The sequence below is a fragment of the Sciurus vulgaris genome (assembly GCF_902686455.1).
Source record: "Sciurus vulgaris genome assembly, chromosome: 2".
Taxonomy (NCBI): domain Eukaryota; kingdom Metazoa; phylum Chordata; class Mammalia; order Rodentia; family Sciuridae; genus Sciurus; species Sciurus vulgaris.
Genome location: NC_136462.1, coordinates 82499924 through 82520378, shown reverse-complemented (window position 1 = coordinate 82520378; position 20455 = coordinate 82499924). Strand labels below are relative to the sequence as shown.

The 20455-nt window shown below is 36.4% G+C and overlaps 1 protein-coding gene and 1 pseudogene across 2 annotated transcripts; one reads left to right on the top strand and one right to left on the bottom strand.

Moving 5' to 3' along the window:
- Window positions 1–16843: 16843 nt before the first annotated feature.
- Window positions 16844–18120, bottom strand: LOC306653361 (vacuolar protein sorting-associated protein 4A-like; annotated as a pseudogene). The gene has a single exon. The product of its transcript is annotated as a vacuolar protein sorting-associated protein 4A-like (transcript).
- A 277-nt stretch (window positions 18121–18397) lies between these two features.
- On the top strand, window positions 18398–19342 carry LOC306653424 (olfactory receptor 4F3/4F16/4F29-like; the record flags this gene model as incomplete). Its single annotated transcript, XM_079126427.1, has 1 exon — window positions 18398–19342. Exon 1 carries the CDS (start codon window positions 18404–18406, stop codon window positions 19340–19342), a length of 939 nt encoding a protein of 312 aa, XP_078982553.1. The 5' UTR covers window positions 18398–18403.
- Window positions 19343–20455: the final 1113 nt, after the last annotated feature.

The window sequence follows — 20455 nt, the reverse complement described above, 5'->3', positions numbered from 1 at the left end:
TTGCAATGAAGACAATTTTTTAAAAGTTCTGCCCTATCATAAATGCTGCTTTTTATTTTTGACTTTAAGCCATTTCTTTCAGAATAAAAAGTATTAAAATTTATAAAGTCAGTTTGCTTTGTTCCTAAACATTTATAGACTCCAAAAGTCTTTCATGTCTTTTGTTGCAAAATAATTGATGAGGAATGGTCCATATTTCACACACTAGAAAATAAGGGCTGAAGGAGGATAAATGAGTTGCCTGATTTTGCATAGCCAAGTGTTAAATTCAAGCCCAATTCTTGCAATTAAAAAAAAAATTGAAGTGGATAAAAAAAGCATCTGAGGGAAATGTCAAAATTTGTAACAGTTGCTGTCTTCTATTTAAAATTTTTTTCTAATATGCATTTGTACTTCTACAGTTGCTACTTTCTACTTTTATAGATTTTTAAATTATGCATATGTATTCCTCTTTAAAGAAAAATACTCAAGAACAAGCTGAGTCCAGTTTCCAGGTGTTTTTCATTACACTACTCTAAGTCACTAACAGCCTAAAGTCAAAGATACTTCTAAGGTACCTGAGAAAGTGTCTTTTACTATCAGAATAACTTGATAAAACTTGATAAGATTTCATACCAGGCAAAGTGGGTTTTTGTTATCTACAACACATCTCTTCCTCCTCTACCATCCCTTTTTACAGAGCCATCTACTCCTATTTAGTTATTTTCTGCCTTCAGACCTTCCTCTGGCAGTCCAAAGACCTCCACTGTGTCATTTTCCCACAGATTTGGTCTCCTCTAGATTCCTCCCCTCCAGAATCATCCTTTCCAGACCCTTTTCAGATAAACCATTCACGTGCTGAGCCAGTTCTACGTGAGGTGTTGGGAGGAAATCAGTGCAGTTGCTTGGACTTATGCAAGTTCAACTCTCATCATATTTAAATTTAGTTATTTATGTTCCTAACTGTGCTGCTTCCTGACTATTCTGAGCTGCCATATCTCTCTCTTACCTAGCCCCCATTGCCCAAAACGAGTTAGCACTTCACTTCTGAAACATTGCCTATGTCAGATCCTAGCTTCTTGTGGCCATTTCTCATGAGAATTGAGGCTTACTATTCACTGTCAGCTTTGTCTGGTTTACATAAAAAAGAAGACGAAGAAAAAACAGATGAATCAAAATGATTCACACTCAAATATGAAATGTTCATTCAGTTTGCAAAGACAGGCAGTGAGAACCAGACCTCTCTCTCTCTTACCTGAGTCAGACCAAAGAACCTAATCTACTCTCCGCAGATGGTAGATCAGTTTTGTCAAAAATCTGGGAGAAATTAAAAAAAACTAAGAAGAAAATTAGGGATTAGTTGAGTGATGTTGAGAACTAAATAATAGAAATTGGGAGTGTAGACTACACAGAAACTGAAAATACAATTATAAATTTATCTACTATGAAAAAATTAAAAAGAAATGTAGAGTAGGAAACTAGAAATGAATATGGAAGAGAAAACATGAAAATATCATGTTGTTTTCTCTTTCTGGAATGGTCTTTTCCAGTTGAAATTTTACCCTTCATTCAAGATTTAACTTACTGTCTTCCCCCCCCCAAAAAAAAAGAAAAAAAATTTCTCCAATACCTTTAACAAAAGCCATAATTATATCATCTTTATATTCTTCTCCGTGCCTTCTGAAGAAAACATGTGAAACAAACCTGTCAAATAAGAATTAAATTGTGGGTTAAATTAAGAAAGGAGATAATTACTGAGTAATAATTGAAAGTAGATCCACTATTCAAAAACAGGTTGAATTAATGTCTAGAAATGGTGAAGGATTTGATTTACATACATTTTACACAGAGGACTTGAAGTGGGTGTGTTTTTCTAGATTTAGAGGAGTTCACATTGTGACAGATCATAACCTTTTCTAATACAAAGAGCCTCTGTTGTTTTCCTCAAGTACAAAATATTCTAATTAGCAACCTTGACTGTTGGTGACCAAATGATAACAGTGAATCTAGGGAATAGTCAGTCCTCTCTTGATTGGATTCTCCTGGGAAATATACCTCAGAGTCCACACTTTTTCATCCAGGGAATAAAAAGGACAAAATAACAGAAGGAAAAAAGGAACTTAGGCCACCAAATGAAGTGGTGCCTAGAAAGATGGACAGAAATATTTTTGTTTCAAAATAAGTCAATAGAAGTAGCTGATGAGAAATCCAACACTTTAGAATACTTGAGAAGCAGAACTGGAAGGAGAAAGGGTACCAATTCTAGAACTAACTAGAGATTTCATGACAAAAACACCATCTTCAATGAGGATCTGGGAAATGAGAAATGAACATAAAGCATTGGCAATTTTGGGTTGAAGATGCTTTGCAGTCCCACAAGGCTCCAAACCCAGAACCTCAGACTACAGAAGTGTTCCATCAGAGAATTTTAACAGTTTTTGCCTCACGTCAGCACCTGATAGTGCTAATTACTGGAGTAGAAGTGGAACTGTCGGGTCATACAATTTTCAAATGAATATAACTTTTCCAGAAAACCTTCCTTGACCATATTTAATAAAGGGTCTTATCCTTTTCTCTCACAGTCCTGTGATCTTTCCCTCTGATTCTGTTATTGCCATCATTCTTCAGGGATTTTTGCCTCATGTTAACTCTTACAAAGAGCTACGGCTAATCAACTGGAAGACCACCCCATACACTCTCATAACCTGACCAGTAAAGACAAGAAAGCAGGCTCACTATGCAGAACAGGTAGTCAATACTTAATAGTCATTTAAAAAATATGTGTCTCTGTTAGAATGGCTATCATCAAAAAGACAAAAAAGAACAAATGCAGATGAGGATGTGGAGAAAAGGGGGCTCTTATCCGGTGTCAGTGGGAATGTAAATTAGTACAGTCTCTGTACAAAACAGTATGGAGGTTCTTCAAAACACTAAAAATAGATCTACCATATGGTCCAGCAATCCCACTTCTGGGTATAAATCCAAAGTAAATGAAATCAGCATTTAAAAGAGATACCTGAACACAAGTTTACTGCTGCACTATTTACTAAAGCTAAGGTATGGAATCAGCCAAAATGCCCATCAGTGGATGAATGGATAAAGAAAATTTGATTTCTATACACAATGGAGTACTATTCAACCATAAAGAAGAATGAAATTCTGTCATTTGCAAGAAAATGGATGGAACTGGAGGACACTATGTTAGGCAAAATAAGTCTGACACAGAAAGACAAACACTGCATGTTTGGTCTCATATGTAGGTACTAAAGACATTTGATTTCAATGTAGAATAGAGGTTTCCAGAATCTAGGAAGGGTGAAATGGAGGTGGAATAAGAAATAACAAAACATAGTTAGATAACAATAATAAGTTCTAGTGTTTTGTAGCCCAATAGGGTAACTACATTTCACAATAACCTACTATATATTTTATGAATAACCAGAAGAGAGGCATTTGAAGGCTCCAAATGCAAAGTGATGATAAGGAGATGAAAATGTTAATTACCATGATTTGATGGGTATCTATTGTATATTGGTATTGAAATATCACACCATTATACCTTGTAAATATGTACAATTATTTTGTGTTAATCTAAATTAAAAAAAAATTATTGAAGGAGATGGAAATGTTAATAACCCAGCTCTGATCATTAGACAACATATACAGGTATTGCATAATTGAAATAAAATTAATTTAAAAATTGGCATTGTTATTGTTTTCTGATACAGTTTAGAATAATTTTACAACCAATACCTGTATGAAAATGTTTGGTCATTTATAGATGCAACCTCTACCAATGAGCAGCTGTCATAAGATCTTCAATGAAGTAAGTTTGGTCATTACGTATTTGTAGATAATGTCAAAATTAGCTTTAAATATATAAATATATATATAAATTTAAATTAAATATAAATATAAATATAAATTAGCTTTTTATATATATGCCAAGCTAGGTATTGCATGCCTGTAATCCTAGTGGCTCTGGAGGCTGAGAAAGGAGAATCGCAAGTTCAAAGCCAGCCTCAGCAACTTAGTGGAGGCCCTAAGCAACTTAGTGAGACCCTGTCTCAAAATAAAAAATAAAACTGGCTGGGGATGTGGCTGAGTGGTTAAGTGCCCCTGGGTTTAATACCCACCACCTGCTTCTCCCCCCAAATCCAAATTTGTAAGCTGTTAACAAGATATATATCTAAAAGCGAATATAGACAAAGTTGAAACAAATAATACAACAAAAAGAAAATTACCATGGCTATGTTCATAGCAGGCAATAAATAAGTTAAATTGAAAGGCATTAGGAGAGAGTATTACTACATGATAAAAGGTTCGATTTGCCAAGAACATTCTAAATTCACATATAATTCATAATCTCAAAACACATGAAGAAAAACTTGCTCAAAGGCGACATTTATGCAACATTGATGGAATACGACATAACAGAAAACTTCGACACATTTCTTACACTTACATTTGTAAGTCAAGCAGACTAAAATAGTAATGTTTTGAATTAATTTGAATAATCATGAACAAAATTAATGACTGAACCACAATCATGATAAAATTGAGATATACAGAACTCATATACTCAACGAGAGAATACACATTTTTCTCAAACACACATGGAGCAATTACAAAATCTGACCAAGTAAGAGAACAAAGTAGTCTTAACATATATTCAAGGAATTAGCTTCAGGTAGACCTTAGTCTCTGACTACAATATTGACAAATTAAAGGTTTATAAAAGGGATATAGAATTTTAATTCCCACACATTTGAAGTCCTGGGGATTAAACCAGGGGCCTCACATATTAAGGCAAGCACTCAACCTCTGAGGTTCATCCATAGTCCTTTTAATTTTTTTATTTTAACAAAGGGTCTTACTAAATTGCCCACACTGGCCTTGAACTTGTCATCCTCTGGCATTAGCCTCCTGAGTCACTGGGATTACAAACCTGTGTTACCATGTCCAGTCCACAGGGACGTTTTAGAATTTCTTCATTTGTGTTTCAATGAAGGATTTGTGGTTATTTTTAAATACTTAGAACTCACCTTGTGTGGTATAAAATGAAAATGCACATATGTGAAAATAGGAAACCAAAAAATTAATTATCCCATTTTCCAAGATGAGGAGCTAGAAAAAGAACAGAATAAATTAAAAGAAAGAAGACAGAGAGCAAAATTGAAACCACTCAAAATAAAAGTGAAATAGAGAAGTTCAACAAAGTCAGAAGTTGGGTTTTTGAAAAGACTAATTACTAGGCAATTCTCTGGTTAACTTGATCAAGGAAAATAAAAGTTTATACCCCCACATAATGCGTACACACAAATACACACAGAACAAGAAAGGAATATATATCTACTTGATGAAGCAGAGTTTTTAAAAGAGAAAGTGCTATAAAATTTTTTATGCCAATGAATTTTAAAATTATATGAGAGAAAAAATTCTTTAAAACTAAAATATCTTGAAATTTATTCAAGAAAAAAAGTAAACCTAAAATAATCTTATAATTTTAGAGAAATTGAATAACTAGTCTATTTCCCCAAACTCAGGGAGTTGTACTAAAGCAAGTAGTTCCATCAAACTTTGAAGAGATTCTGATTTTATGTAAACTCTTCCTGATAACAAGGGAATATACCCCTAATTTATTCTATGAGACCCCATAACCTTCATACCCAAAAAGCAGTATAAAACCAGGTTCATTGGTACATGTGTGTAATTACAGCTACTTGGGAGGATGAAGCAGGAGGATTGTAAGTTTGTGGCCAGTCTGGGCACAAAATTACCCTGTCTCAAAAACATAAAATAAAATGGCTGGGGCTAGAGGTCGGTGGTAGAACTTTTGCCTAGCACATACGAGGCCTTGGGTTTGAATCCTGGTTCCAAAAAGAAAAGTGTGAGAAAGAAAAATTATTAGCCAATCTCAGTCATAAACACAGATATAAAAATAAATATATTTGTAATATATATCAAATATAGTGTCTACAGCAAACTTTAGTAATGTTAAAAAAAGAAAATACAACATGGATGGTGTTTAATACTAGGATTATATGATTGATAAAAATTTAAAAATACATTGATGTAATTAATTAAAGAGGAAAATCAATCATCTCATAAATAAAAAGCAAGTGATAAAATTCATCACCAATTAAGATTTAAAAGAAAAAAAATTAGCTAATATGATATATAAGGGAATTTCCTTAACCTGAAAAAGATATCTACTAAAAATCTCAGACACAACTGGAGCAATTACAGCAAAGATCATTATAAACACAGTATTTATTAATAGTGAGGAAAATACAAATTATGATCACAATGAGATACCAGTTTGTATTCACTTGATGGGGAAAATTAGTAACTCTCACAATGGAAAAGATTGGCACAAATGAAGAAATCCCTGTAAATATAAATTAATGCAACCTGTCTGAAATACAATTTGATACTAATGTTATAAGGCTGAACATTCTCATTCCCTATGTCTTAAAAACTTTTGTTTCTGTATTTTTGTTACTGTGTCCTGAAAGACCCTGAAAACTGCACATCAGGAGACAAACAAGAATGTATACTGTCCCTGCTAGAAAAAAACTACCACAGAAATGTCCACCACAAGAGAATTAATAATGAATTGTATTTTCATAATGGAAAGCTAAATAGAAGTACAAATAAGCAAACTGCAATGCAACAATATGAACAGATAAGCTCACACAGTGCTTATCTGATACTTTGTAAGTCAAGTATATGTTTTCCATTTAGTAAATATCTAATATTTCATAACGAAAGTAGGGGAGAATTTTAATGGATCAGTAGGTAACATGTTTTGTTCTTCAGGTTTACTAATATTTAAGCTACTTATATATCCTTTGTTTTCAAAGGTGGGAATAACTGGTGCTCTAATTCACTGTTGGTGACACAAGTTTGAACTGATCCAACTATTATACGGGACACGTTTATAATATGTGACCAAGTCTCACAAATACCTCTGGCCCAGCAGTTTCATTTCTATTAAGTTGTCAGGAGAAAGTAATCAAAGCCATCTATATAGGAAGTATGTCAAATGTTTTTATAACATGATTGCTCATAACTTAAATTGGAAAATGTCCAGCAATAAAATACTGTCTAAAGCAATGTATCTATATCCATAAAATAGGTTATCATGTAGCCACCAAGAACTACATGTTAGTACATTTATCATCATGAAAAGACTTACATATCATATTATCAATGACCAAGGTTATAGAACCATGTGATCTATTTTGCATAATGTAGTTTTAAATGCAAAAAGGAAGATTTAAGAAGAAATATACCAACATCTTAACAGTTTTATATATATATGAATAAAATTATTTTCAGTCATTTTTCTCCCTACAGAATGGGGAGAAATCTTTGTCACCTGCTCCTCAGATAGGGCATTAATATTCAGAATATATAAAGAACTCAAATAAACCTAGCATTGAAAACAAAACAAAAAACAAATGAACAAAACATAAAACCCAAATAACCCAATTAATTAATGGGCAAAAAAACTAAACAGACACTTCTCAAAAAAAGAAATACAAATGGTCAGCAAATATATGAAAAAATGCTCAACATCTCTAACAATTGGGCAAATGCGAATCAAAACCAGATTGAAACTTCATCTCACTCCAATAAGAACGACAATTATTAAGAATACAAATAATAATAAGTGTTGGTGAGGATGTGGGGTAAAAGATACACTCATACATTGTTGGTAAGACTGCAAATTAGGGTAATAAATCTGGGAGGTAGTATGGAGATTCCTCAAAAAACTAGGAATGGAACCACCATATGACCCAGTTACCTCACTCCTTATTATACATCCAAAAGATCTAAAATCAGTGTACTACAGTGATGCCAGTCACATCAATATTTATAAAGCACAATTCAGAATAGTGAAACTATGGAACCAACCTAGGTGCCCTTCAACAGATGAATGGATAAAGCACAATGGAGTACTAATGAGCCATAAAGAATGAAAATAGGTCATTTGCTTGTAAATGGAGGGAACTGGAGACTATTATGCTAAGTGAAATAAGCTATAGTCAGAAAGTAAAAAGTTGAATGTTTCCTGATTTGCGAAGCTAGTCTAAAATATGGGAGTGGGAGAGAGAGAAAGAGGGGGATTTTATCAAAATAAAAGAAAGGTCAGGGGTAGTAGAAGGGGATTGAGGGGGAGGGATGGATGGGATAAGGGGAAAACAGTGGAATGAATCTGACCTAACTTTCCTATGTACATACATGAGCATACCACAGTGAATCCCACCATTATACATATCAATAAGATACTAATTAAAACGGAAACGAGTGTAAGTAAATAGCAGTAAGATCAGTAGAATAGAGGAAAGGGAACAGGGGGAGGGAAGAGGGGTAGGGTAAGGACAAGTACTGGGGGCTAAACTGGAGCAAATTGTATTCCGTGTATTTATAATTATGTCAAAATGAATGTTAATTTTATGTATAGTTAATATGAACCCTAAACAAACAAACCAGTCAAATTTTTCAATTTGAAGACTCACCCTCTATTCTGGCATATTTTCTTTTTCTTTTTTTTTTCCTTCACTTTTTTAAAAATTGGTGCATTATATTTGTACATATCGATGGATTTGTTACCACATATTCATATATGCACACAATATAGCAGTTCCCAGCACTTCTCCCCCACTCCCTTTCCATAGCATCCATAAGTCCATGAGTACCCTTTCTGTGGCACTATTGATCAGTCTGTTCAAGTTATCCCTTAATTACAGTAATTTTTTGCTTCAGAGACCCATTGTCCATATCTATGATTGTGTCCTTTTTAAAATTTTTGTTCCTCCTGTTTTCCTCTCCTCCTCCTCCCTCCTCCTATCCCCATTCCTCTATTTTATTGATCTTCTATTTTTTAATTGGTGCTTTATAGATATACATAAAGGTGGAATTCACTGTGGGATATTTATACATATACATTGTGTAAGTTTGTCAGATTCATCCTGCATTCCTTCCCTTTCTCATCCCTCCTTCCTTCCCCCCAATCTCTTTCTTTTATTCCACTGATCTTCCCTCTGTCTTTATGAGAGCCAACTCCTCTCCCCCCACCCTCCTACTTTGCTTTAGCTTCTACATATGAGAGAAGCTGAGTCTGGCTTATTTCACTTCGCGTGATTCTCCAGTTCCAATCATTTCTGATTGATATGGGACATGCCAGAATATCTCTTCTAAAGTTTCTGCACTTTGCAATGTCTAATGCAGGGAAAGAGGCCCAATTATTTGTGAATTTCTCTGGATTTTGTAGTCAATGTATATCACTGGGAAATTTTTAAGGCTACAAGTTTTCAGGTGGCTCTAGAGCAGAAAAGGCTTTGTATATTGTGTGAAAGGAAAGATTAACTTGCATGTGCAGTGTGCTCAGACTTCCATGATTTTCTACATAATATACCATACATATTATATTACTATGCAATTATATAATAACCATTCTGTGATGTGAAATTTCTTCTGATTTCATTTTATTTGCTAGCCTTGTTTACCCAAGGATACAGGACAACAATAGATGCAGAGAGTAAAAGGATAACTTTTATTTGTCCTAACTCCACTTGCAACACTGTTGTGCCCTACTGTGCACCTTCATTAAGCTCTTCTCTTGGTACCTAACTTGAGTGTGCCATTTCTGATCCTGGCAGGGCTCTGACTGGTAAAAGGGTACAAAGTGAAAAGTCAATAGACTTGATTTTTTTGCCTAAAAATCTCATTATGAGCTTCTGTACAGCAAAATGCACATATGCATCCTTAATTCCACAATATATTATTGTATAAAATATAGTAATTATAAATATTCTTTTACTACTTAAATGATACCAAAAATTTAGCTCACTGGCTTTTTGGGAGTTGATTGTAGTTTTTATTTTTTATTTTTTGAGTTAATATTTTCCTATTTTTGGAGATGGAATGTGGTGTGAAATTATCAATATTTACAACAAAGTAGCAAAAAGTACCCCCAATTTTTTTTATTTCCCTCTTTATTGCTAGCATTTTATGATGCATTCTTAGATCCTTTGGTTGCACTGATCAAAAAAAAAAAAAAAATTCTCTAGGGAAAAAGTCCCTGAGCCATGAGCTATTGTATTTTTCTGGTATCACTTGGTCACTGTCTCTTCTGGTATATAAAATAGCTTCATGTCTTTCTATGGCAGGGTATTATGTGGCCCTTTATGTTAGAGAGCAGAGGAAAATCTAAATCCCAGAAGATGCCGTTCTTTTTGTACAGGTAAAATGGATGTATGGAAACAAATTATCAATGGGAAGTGTGGCTTTAGTTTGAGATATGACTCTGTTGTAGGAACTTCTGTGAACACGAGTCAGATCCTAAAGGGTCTGTGTGAGTCCAGCCTAAAGGGAAGTCATATCCAGGAAAAGGAATTGAACAGCACAGGAGAACAGTTGTGAAAAAATTCATGAACATATTGGAAAAGGCTAACCGACTTTGAGCTAGATCTGAACCACATCGTACCTGGGAAAGTGTGAAAAAATTAGGAAAATTTAAAAAGCTTTTAAACACTTAAAATATTTAGACTCTGCATAGGTCACAATTAATCATTCTGTTATAAATGATGATTACCTCAATGATCACATCCTCTACCACTTGATAAATAGGCAAAAAATGGCACACAATGACACATGAAAACTAAAACAAACAACAACCCCCACAAGCAAAAACAAAGGTAATATTTTTTTTCCCATTGATTTTTCAAAAGAGATGGGTATAGACTGATTATTGTTTTAAACTAGAAGCAAATTTACTAGGAACTTATCAAGTTTGCCCAGTGCAAAAGTCTCAGAAACACCTGAACAGAAGTAAAATTTGACATAGAGACGATAGACACAGAGCTGAATATTTTCCAATGTAACATAATTTTGGAATGTGATGTTAAAAATTTCAAAACAAAATAATTCTTAAAGCTACCAGGTTGATTTTTCTTGGTTTCTTCTCTGGTTTAGAATTAGAGTTTTCATATCAATTATTTTTTCTTTTGGTTCTGGGGAATGAAAACAGGGGCGTTTAATCACTGAGCCACATCCTCAGCCCTTTTTTATATTTTCATTTAGAGACAGGGTCTCATAAGTTGGTTAGGGTCTTGCTCAATTGCTGAGGTTGGCTTTGAACTCTCGATCCTCCAGCCTCAACCTCCTGAGCTGCTGGAATTATAGGCGTATGCCACAGTACCCAACTTTTGTATCAATTTTATCTCTGAATCATAAGAAGAATGGAGAAGAGTTTAAAGAGTGTTGTCGAATTGGAATCTTTCTGGGGTTGCAAGTAAGTGAGAAAGAAAATCAAAGAGTAAATGTCAAAGGTATTGTTTGTTTTCTTGCAAAATGAAAGCTATAGGGTGACTTTGTTTATTCATGTATATAAGCACTTATTGGAAAGGATACAGATTATGTATATTTTCCACCTTAATAAACAAAAAGTAGAGGTGTTCTTAAACCAGAGGGGAGCTAGAGTTTACTTGGATTTAGAGATGATTTTGTGGCAATTTGAAGAGGAAAAATATAGACGTTTGAACTTAGGGAAACAATGAACTTACAGTATTTCTAGACAGAGGAGGAGGAAGAAGCACCTTGTTTAAATCTGAGAAATGTCTATAGATTCCATTTAACCTGAAAACTATATTTAAAACCCTATTACTCATTTTTTCTCTTTATAAGGATTGAATGTCTGGGAATCTGTTTTGGAGGATTACTAAATTCTAAATAGCTCAGGAAAGGGATTAATTACAACACAGGGTAAAGAGTTCTTGTCTTTTACATCACATCTATTTAATTAGTTAAAAATGAATGCAATTAATATACTTAAGAAAATTATTTTGAAGTACAGCCAGTCTATAAGAGAAGATAGTTGTAACCTCTTCCCTTCAGGAGTTTCCCCTGAATCTATTAATGACTTCTTTGTGAATAAGTGTCATATCTATGGAAACCTTTGTATGACTTTTCTCTGGATTGTGATTTGGATTCTGACCCTGTGTTAAGTGACTTTAAAACTGTAATGACCCTAGCTTTATGAGTTTTTATATTCCCTGATATTTGGATGGATATAGTCTCATCTATTTGGCACATCCAAATTCCATAGTTACATCTCATTCTCTTTTCTTGGTTCTTACCTAGTTAATGGGATCAGAGATCCAAAGACAAGTAAATTTAACAGCTGATGAAGAAACTCTTCTAAGAGCCCCAGAGTACTTACAAGACTCCTGGAGATGTAGAACTACAATTTGTTTATAATCCTATAATTTCTGAAGAATGTGTCCAAAAAGCAGTGTAGATCATATTTCAGAAACTCTCTTACTTAATTTAAAGTGAGCTTTTTCTTTCTTGTCTTCAGAATTACAGAATATGTGTAATTTCCAATTTTCATAGTTTTTTGAATTTTCTTTTTAATCTTTTTATTTCTTATTTTTCTGTAACTCCTACTCATTTTTATAATGCCATATTTTCTATTTTTCTCTGTCACTTCAGAACTCTGCATGGTCTTGTTGCCTATCTTCTTCAATCATATAATTAGATACATTTTCTTACGTTTTTACTGAAACCAAATACATCTCTTTCTATCTTTCATTAAATATTTATGTGTCCCTGTTGTGTGGTTGTTGTGATTCTAAGTAAGTTTGGAAAACACTGTGAAGAACACAGATGCGGTCTCTAACTTTATGGGGATTATAGTCTAGTTAAGAAGGAGAACTTAACAATGGACTACATTTGTAGTCAGAATGAAAAAGAAATACCGTGTTCTTTAAGAGAAAATTAATTTACATTTAAAAGTTTACTGTTGATCACTAAAAGAAAAAATGTTATAATGTATTATAACATTAGAATGAGACAGTTAATATATTTTAAAATATCTTTTAGATATGATATTTTAATGCTATGTGCCTATCAATACCATCTCTTTTTATTTATTCATTTATTTCATGCATTAAGTACTATAAGGGATAGGTGAAAGAAAGTAAAGTAATATTAATATTTACTGAAACATACATATGGAATACCCACTTACTGAAAGGACAAGTATGATCTCTATTTTATCCCTACAATAAGAAGACATTATTTTTAATTTGTTCAATAGATAAATACACTGAGACTCAAAAGTTTAATACTCTGCCTAATATTAACTTGTCAGTGACTGCACCATGGAATAAATCTTGTTTTTCTGAACCCAAAGCTGATATTCTGTCCACTACATTATGTGTTTTCCTTTAAATAAAATCAAAATTACAATATAATGTGGTAAGTACTTTCAGAGAGGTTTAAACAAAATGCGATCTACTACACCACAGTGCTCCTCACGGGGTAAAGCCTCCAGATCCTGTGCTGAGTTCTCCAGGGCTATGACTGTCACATTGTCTTAGGTTTTTCCCCCCAGTGCTTCATGGACTGATACTTTAGTAGACTGCAACAGCAGGCATTTATTTTTCTCTGTAACCAAATTGCTAGAGAAGCTTTAAACGCTTATTATCCATCTCTGTTTCTAAGGGGATCCAAACTGGTAATTGACAGTTCATGGACCTGCCCCTCTCTGTGGACCCCTTCTTCATTGCTTCAGAGAATCTAAATATGAATAGGTCATTATCCCTAAGAAGTTTACTGGTGCATTAGTTTTGTCAGCAGTCCACCAAATTAAAAGGATGTAAAGCAAATGCTAATAATATAAAGCAAGACCTTCTAGCTATTTGTTATTCAAAGAAACTTTGATGATAATGTTTTCCAGAGGTTGGAAATAGGAAGGAAGGGCTTATTTGTCAGAATAATCTTGTGGTCTTGGTAGACACGCTGGTTGAGAAAAGGTGAATAGTTTCATGTGACTGAACCAGGCTGTGTTTTGAAGGAAAAATTAAAAGAATTTGGAGTTGAATCACATTTTCCCATGTTGACCAATTTTCTATCTTGTGAGAAACATTACTGCAATTTCTCTGGGAGAAAGCAGAAAGACTAAATTCTGACACAATACTGCATGGAATTGAACAATTTTGTATGACAGCCACCAACTTCTCTGTGTGGTTACAATTTCAAAATCTATAGGTTTAATGGGTGATTTTTTCCCCATTCTAGTTTCATTAAGATCTAAAAAATGATGAATTTTTTAATTTTAAATTTTTATTTGTTCTTTTTAGTTGCACATGACAGTAGAATTCATTTTTATATAATTATACAAGAATGGAATATATCTTCTTCTAATTAGGACCCCATTCTTGTGTATGCACACAATGGTGGGATTCACTATGGTGTATTCATAGATGTGCATAAGAAAATTATTTTGGATTCATTCTACTGTGTTTCCTTTTTTTCTCCCTTCCCTTTATTCCCCTTTGTCTAATCTACTGAATAATATCAATTCTTCCCCTCTTCCTGCTTATTGTGGATTAGTTTCCACATATGAGTGAAAACATTCAACCTTTGAATTTTTTAGGACTGGCTTATTCCACTTAGCATGATAGTCTCCATTTACTGGCAAATGGCATAAGGTTATTATTCTTAATGGCTGAGTAGTATTCCATTGTGTATGTATACCACATTTCCTTTATCCTTCCATCTATTGAAGGGCTCCTACTTTGGCTTCAGAGCATAGCTATTGTAAATTAAATGCTGTAAACATTGATGTAGTGACTGTGTAGTATGCTGATTTTAACTCCTTTGGATATATACCAAGAGTGGGATAGCTGGGTCAAATGGTGGTTCCATTCCAAATTTTTTTATTTTTTATTTATTTTTATTTTTTTTATTGTAAACAAATGGGGTACAACTTGTTTCTCTGTTTGTACATGAAGTAGAGGCATACCATTTGTGTAATTGTACATTTACATAGGGTAATGGTGTTTGATTCATTCTGTTACTTTTTTCCTTCCCTCCACCCATCCCATCCTTCTTTCCCCTCTATACAGTCCTTTCTTCCTCCATTCTTGCCTCCCTCCAACCCCCCATTATGTATCATCATCTGCTCACCAGCGAGATCATTTGTCCTTTGATTTTTTGAGATTGGCTTATCTCACTCAGCATGATATTCTCCAGTTTCATCCATTTGCCGGCAAATGCCATAATTTTATTATTCTTTATGGCTGAGTAATATTCCATTGTATATATATGCCACAGTTTCTTTATTCATTCATCAATTGAAGGGCATCTAGGTTGGTTCCACAGTCTGGCTATTGTGAATTGAGCTGCTATGAGCATTGATGTGGCTGTATCTCTGTAGTATGCTGATTTTAAGTCCTTTGGGTATAGGCCAAGGAGTGGGATAGCTGGGTCAAATGGCGGTTTCAATCCAAATTTTTAAAGGAATCTCCATACTGATTTCCAGAGTGATTGCACTGATTTGAAGTCCCATCAGCAATGTATAAGTGTACCTTTCCCCCACGTCCTTGCCAACAAAAAATGACAAATATTGTATAAATCTATGATGCACAATGTGGTGTTTTGATATACATATATAGTGAAATCATATTGAGTCAGACTAATCAGCACAGTCATCATCTGGCATACTCATCTGTGGTGAGAACATTCAAGACCTACTCTTTTAGGTATCTTAAAGGACACTGTCATTATCAACCATAGTGACCACGCTGCCCAATAGATCTCCAGAGATCCGACCTCCTAACTGAGCATTCCCACCTTTAAACTTGTATCTCCCATTCCACCTCCCCACCCACCCACGGCTTATTTTCGGAGTATAAATGAGATCTTTCAGTATTTGTCTTTCCGTGTCTCTTTAATTTCTCTTAGTCCAATAACCTCCAGATTAATTCATATTGTTGCAAACACAAGTTTTCATTTTTCTATAAGGCTAAAGAATATTCCATTGTGTGCATGTGTGTGTGTGTGTGTGTGTGTGTGTGTGTGTGTGTCTGTGTGGGATCCACTAATGGACACTTAACTTGTTTCCATATATTGGATAGTGTAAATAATGCTGGAATGAATATGAATATGGGAAGGTATTTTTGGGATATAATTATGTCATTTCTTTTGGATATTAATCCAGAAATGATAATGTGGATTATGTAATAATTCTGTTTTTAATTTTTTCTTTTCATTTCTTTCATTCTTGTGTTACACTTCTGTGATGATTATTGATGTTAAACACTTATTCATATACCTGTTGATCTTTAGATTTTTTTTTTCTAAAAAGGGAAAAGGGGAAAAATAAAAGAAAGGAAAAGGATTTATTAGACCATTTCCAGGACAGGGACCCAGGGCAGTGGCTGGGTTTAGTGTTCTTACACTGGGGGTGGGTGGGTGGCGGAGGGTTTGGGGGGAAGGCAGCAATGAAGATGCACCTGCCTTCTCTCCTGATAAAGCTGTCAGCACAGCTTTGTGCTCACAGAAGCCATCTCTTCCTCTTGCCAGGAAGACACAGGGCCCTGGATGCAAACCTAGGAGGGTGGGAATGGCTTTTCTTACTATTCATCAGATTGTTTCCAAGGAACTGAACTTGGGCATAAAAGGAGCAGGGTCCTGGGGACTGGTTACTACTCCTTGACACTTCCAGGGATTTTATCTTTATAAACAAGACAAATCAAAGCAGCATCAATTTAGGGGAACAAAAATAAAAAATAAGGACATGGAGGAGCAAAGAAAGGAACTGGTCGGCATTCAGGAGAGAGAAGTAGGAAGAGCCAGTATGCCCTGTGTGCCAGACCGCAGCACAGCATCTGCAGCTATGGAGACCCTTCACTTTCTGCTCCCTGGCTAGTGGTCAGATAGCGGGAAGACACTGTAGTGACTTTAGGACGAGCCCTGGAGCCCTGTCTGATCACCAATGTAGGAATGTTGTAGATGTGTCCCAATCAACCTCCTACCTTCGCTTTCACCCATGGCGAAGAAGCTTTTAACTTTCCTGTCCAAAGTCCTCTGAGAATTTCTTCTTCATTCATTGTGGGCCAGGTGGCGGCCAAAGACGGGAGTATGTCCAACATGCAAACCACAGGTCTAAGAATTTTTCACCAGGGATATCCATCCAAGTCATCTCCATGGCCCCTGGGTCCCCTGGAGAGCATGGGGTCAGGAGGTCATCAATCACAATGCTAAGGTTGGTGTGGGAAGGACCACAGACCTTCCTGAAGTGTGTTGCTGACTGCACTTCTCTGAGGGGCTGCATAAGAGAGTATCTTACAATGATACTAATGTCAGTACCCGAGTAGCCTTCTATCTTCTGGGTCAGCTTGTGGATGTTGGCATCTGTGAGGTTGTGGGGATGCTCCCCAGATGCAATCAGAACATCTGGGTATGGACAGCCTCTTCAAGCAGTGAGATATAAATGTGCTTTACAAACCTCCTTCTAATAACTGAATCCAACACCCAAGGGATGTTTGTGGCACAAGAATGAGAGTCCCATCATTGCTATTCCCCAGCCCCTGCATCTGGACCAAGAACTCTGTTTTGATCTTTGGGGCAACCTCCCTCTCCTTTTCCTTCTGGAACCCACAGAGGGAATCCACCTCTTCGACGAAGATGATTGAGGGCTTGTGCTGCCTCGCCAGCTCAAACAGGTTCTCCACTAGCTTTTCACTTTCCCTCAACCTCAGACATCGAGTCTGAGGAGACACAGAGAAGGTAGAGTTGTTGACCTCTGCTGCCACAGCTTTGGCCTTGTAGGATTTCCCTGTACGGTGGTTCAAAGAGCAGTATCCCTCGCCAAGGATGCACTGGTCTGTGAACAAGCGTGGGAATTTAATTGACAAATGACAGCTTCTTCGACAGCCTCCTTAGCCTGCTCCAGCCCAGTCACATCACCCCATCCCATGTTGGGCTTCTCCATCACAACGGCACCCCTCAGGTGCTCTTGCAATTTCTTTTCCTCTGGATTATCCCCTTGGCTGTCACCATCACTGCACTTGCCCTCACTCTGATTCTCTTTTACTGACTTCTTGCCGTGTTTCTCTGTTTCATAAATAATCCTTCAGCCTCTCTGCCCAGTCTCGATACTGCACACAGCTAGCATGCTCTCCTGGGCCTTGTCACTGTGAGCCTCGGACGTGATTGCGTGGAGAGAGTGCTCCACTGCAGGCTGGTAGAGCTGGAGTGTTTCCTTGTAATTCTTGGCTTTATCTTTTTCTTGACTTTTGTCAGCAGATCAATGGCTTCCTGGAGGGTCAATGTTGTCATTTCCTCTCCTGGGTCCACCCTACAACCCACAGCACTGCTGGCGACTTCAGTCAGACCTCGGGTAGCTGAGGTGCTGGGTCCAGCGTCGGGAGGGTGGTCGGTCTCAGTCAGAGCCTAGTTAGAGGGCCAGCGAGCCATGTCTTTTAGGTTAGTTTTAATGCTAAAGTATAAAGAGATTTTCATGATTTTGACTTCTCTCCTCCTGGTCTATTAATGTAGTTGTCATAATTTGTATTTTCTTCTGTTGTTCTCCTTCAGGTAGCAAGCACTGCCAACAAAACCAATGGGTGGAGCAAATCACTCTGTGGTGTCTGAGTTTGTGTTCCTGGGACTCACCAACTCCTGGGGTATAAAGCTACTCCTCTTTGTGTTCTCCTCCATGTTTTATGTGGCAAGCATGATGGGAAACTCCCTCATTGTGTTCACGGTGGCTTCTGAGCCACACTTACATTCTCCCATGTACTTTCTCTTGGCCAACCTCTCCTTCATTGACCTTGGTGTTTCTTCTGTCACTTCCCCCAAGATGATTTATGACCTTTTCAGGAAGCACAAAGTCATCTCCTTTAGAGGATGCATCACACAGATCTTCTTCATCCATGTCATTGGTGGTGTGGAGATGGTGCTGCTCATAGCCATGGCCTTTGACAGATATGTGGCCATTTGTAAGCCTCTGCACTACCTGACCATCATGAGCCCAAGAATGTGCATCTTCTTTTCAGTGGCTGCCTGGGTGGTTGGCCTTACGCACTCAGTGGTTCAGTTGACTTTTGTGGTAAAGTTGCCCTTCTGTGGCCCTAATGTGTTGGACAGCTTTTACTGTGACCTTCCTCGGTTCATCAAACTTGCCTGCACAGACACCTACCGACTGGAATTCATGGTCACAGCTAACAGTGGTTTCATCTCTGTGGGCTCCTTCCTCATACTGGTCACTTCCTACATTGTCATCATTCTCACTGTTCAGAAACACTCTTCTGCTGGTTCCTCCAAGGCTCTGTCCACACTTTCAGCTCACATCACTGTGGTCGTCTTGTTCTTTGGTCCTTTGATATTCATCTATGCATGGCCCTATCCCTCTATTCACTTGGATAAGTTCCTGGCTATATTTGATGCAGTTCTGACCCCTTTTCTGAATCCTGTCATCTACACTCTAAGGAATCAAGAAATGAAGGTGGCAATGAGGAAGGTATGCAGACAGCTAGTGACTTATAGGAGGATCTCCTAAGTGACTGCTTTGTGAACACTGTGCAACAATATTTTTGTTGAACAAAGGGAGTTCTTTTCTTATGCTAAGGCTCAGAGAAAAGTCTTTCTTTGCCTATGCTGATTTGGTTATCTACGCTGATATTGAAATCACTCTGTCTTCTAGTTAGAATGGAGAAAAATCACTTCTGAAAACAGAGAAGGAATTATATATAAAGTATTTAGGGATCAAAGATTATAATAATCCTGAATCTCAATTCCTAAGGAATAATATTTATAAGAAGAAAACTCTGACATAAAGAAGATGGCAGGCTACTTTAAAATCTTTAGAACAGGGAAACCTACCTTCCTTGTTTTTTTTTTTTCCAAAACAGGAATGTGTCTTACACACAGAAATTTCTGGCAGCACTCCAATGGGGGATATTGAGGGGATGATGAACTGGGTCTTATTTCTCCCTCCTACCACTTGCAAACACTCTACTCCATTTTAGGACTCCGCTAGTTTGTTCATGGAGGTCAGAATCTTGAGAGCACACACAGAGGAGTCTATCAAGTACATGTTTTGGGGTAGAAGAGCAAAAGCTGTGTGAGCTATCATGATATATGTATGCAGCATTTTTTCTGACCAAAGGGCACATTATGTAGCAAATGAAGTATAATATGAGGTCACAACACATGGAACTTATTCATCTACCCACATGCCCTATCACTTACAAGCAATTGACTCCATAGATTAGTGGAATAGTCTGTAAGGTTCAGTTACAATACTACTGGGGGCTCCACACTTTGGGAGGATGAAGTAGTTTCTCTGGATGCAGGAAAAGTCTACAATAAGCTACAGAATCAGGCTGTTACTCTTCTATGCATGGATCCTATGGGGACACCCTCTTCAACAGCTGTGCTTACTCATGATTCTAGAACCCCCTTCCTTTCCATAGCCCTGTTACCCTACAGATGCTAAGAACTCGTTTTTTTGCTAGCCCTGGATTCTTTTTCCATCTCTTATTGGTTCTCATATCTCTGCCCAAACTCATATATAATTCCTTTAATCACTTCTCTTTAGTTTCCCATTTGAGTGTTGTATCATTAAAGAAAAGGGGGAGAATAAATACCATGTTCCTAAATGCCCCTTTGC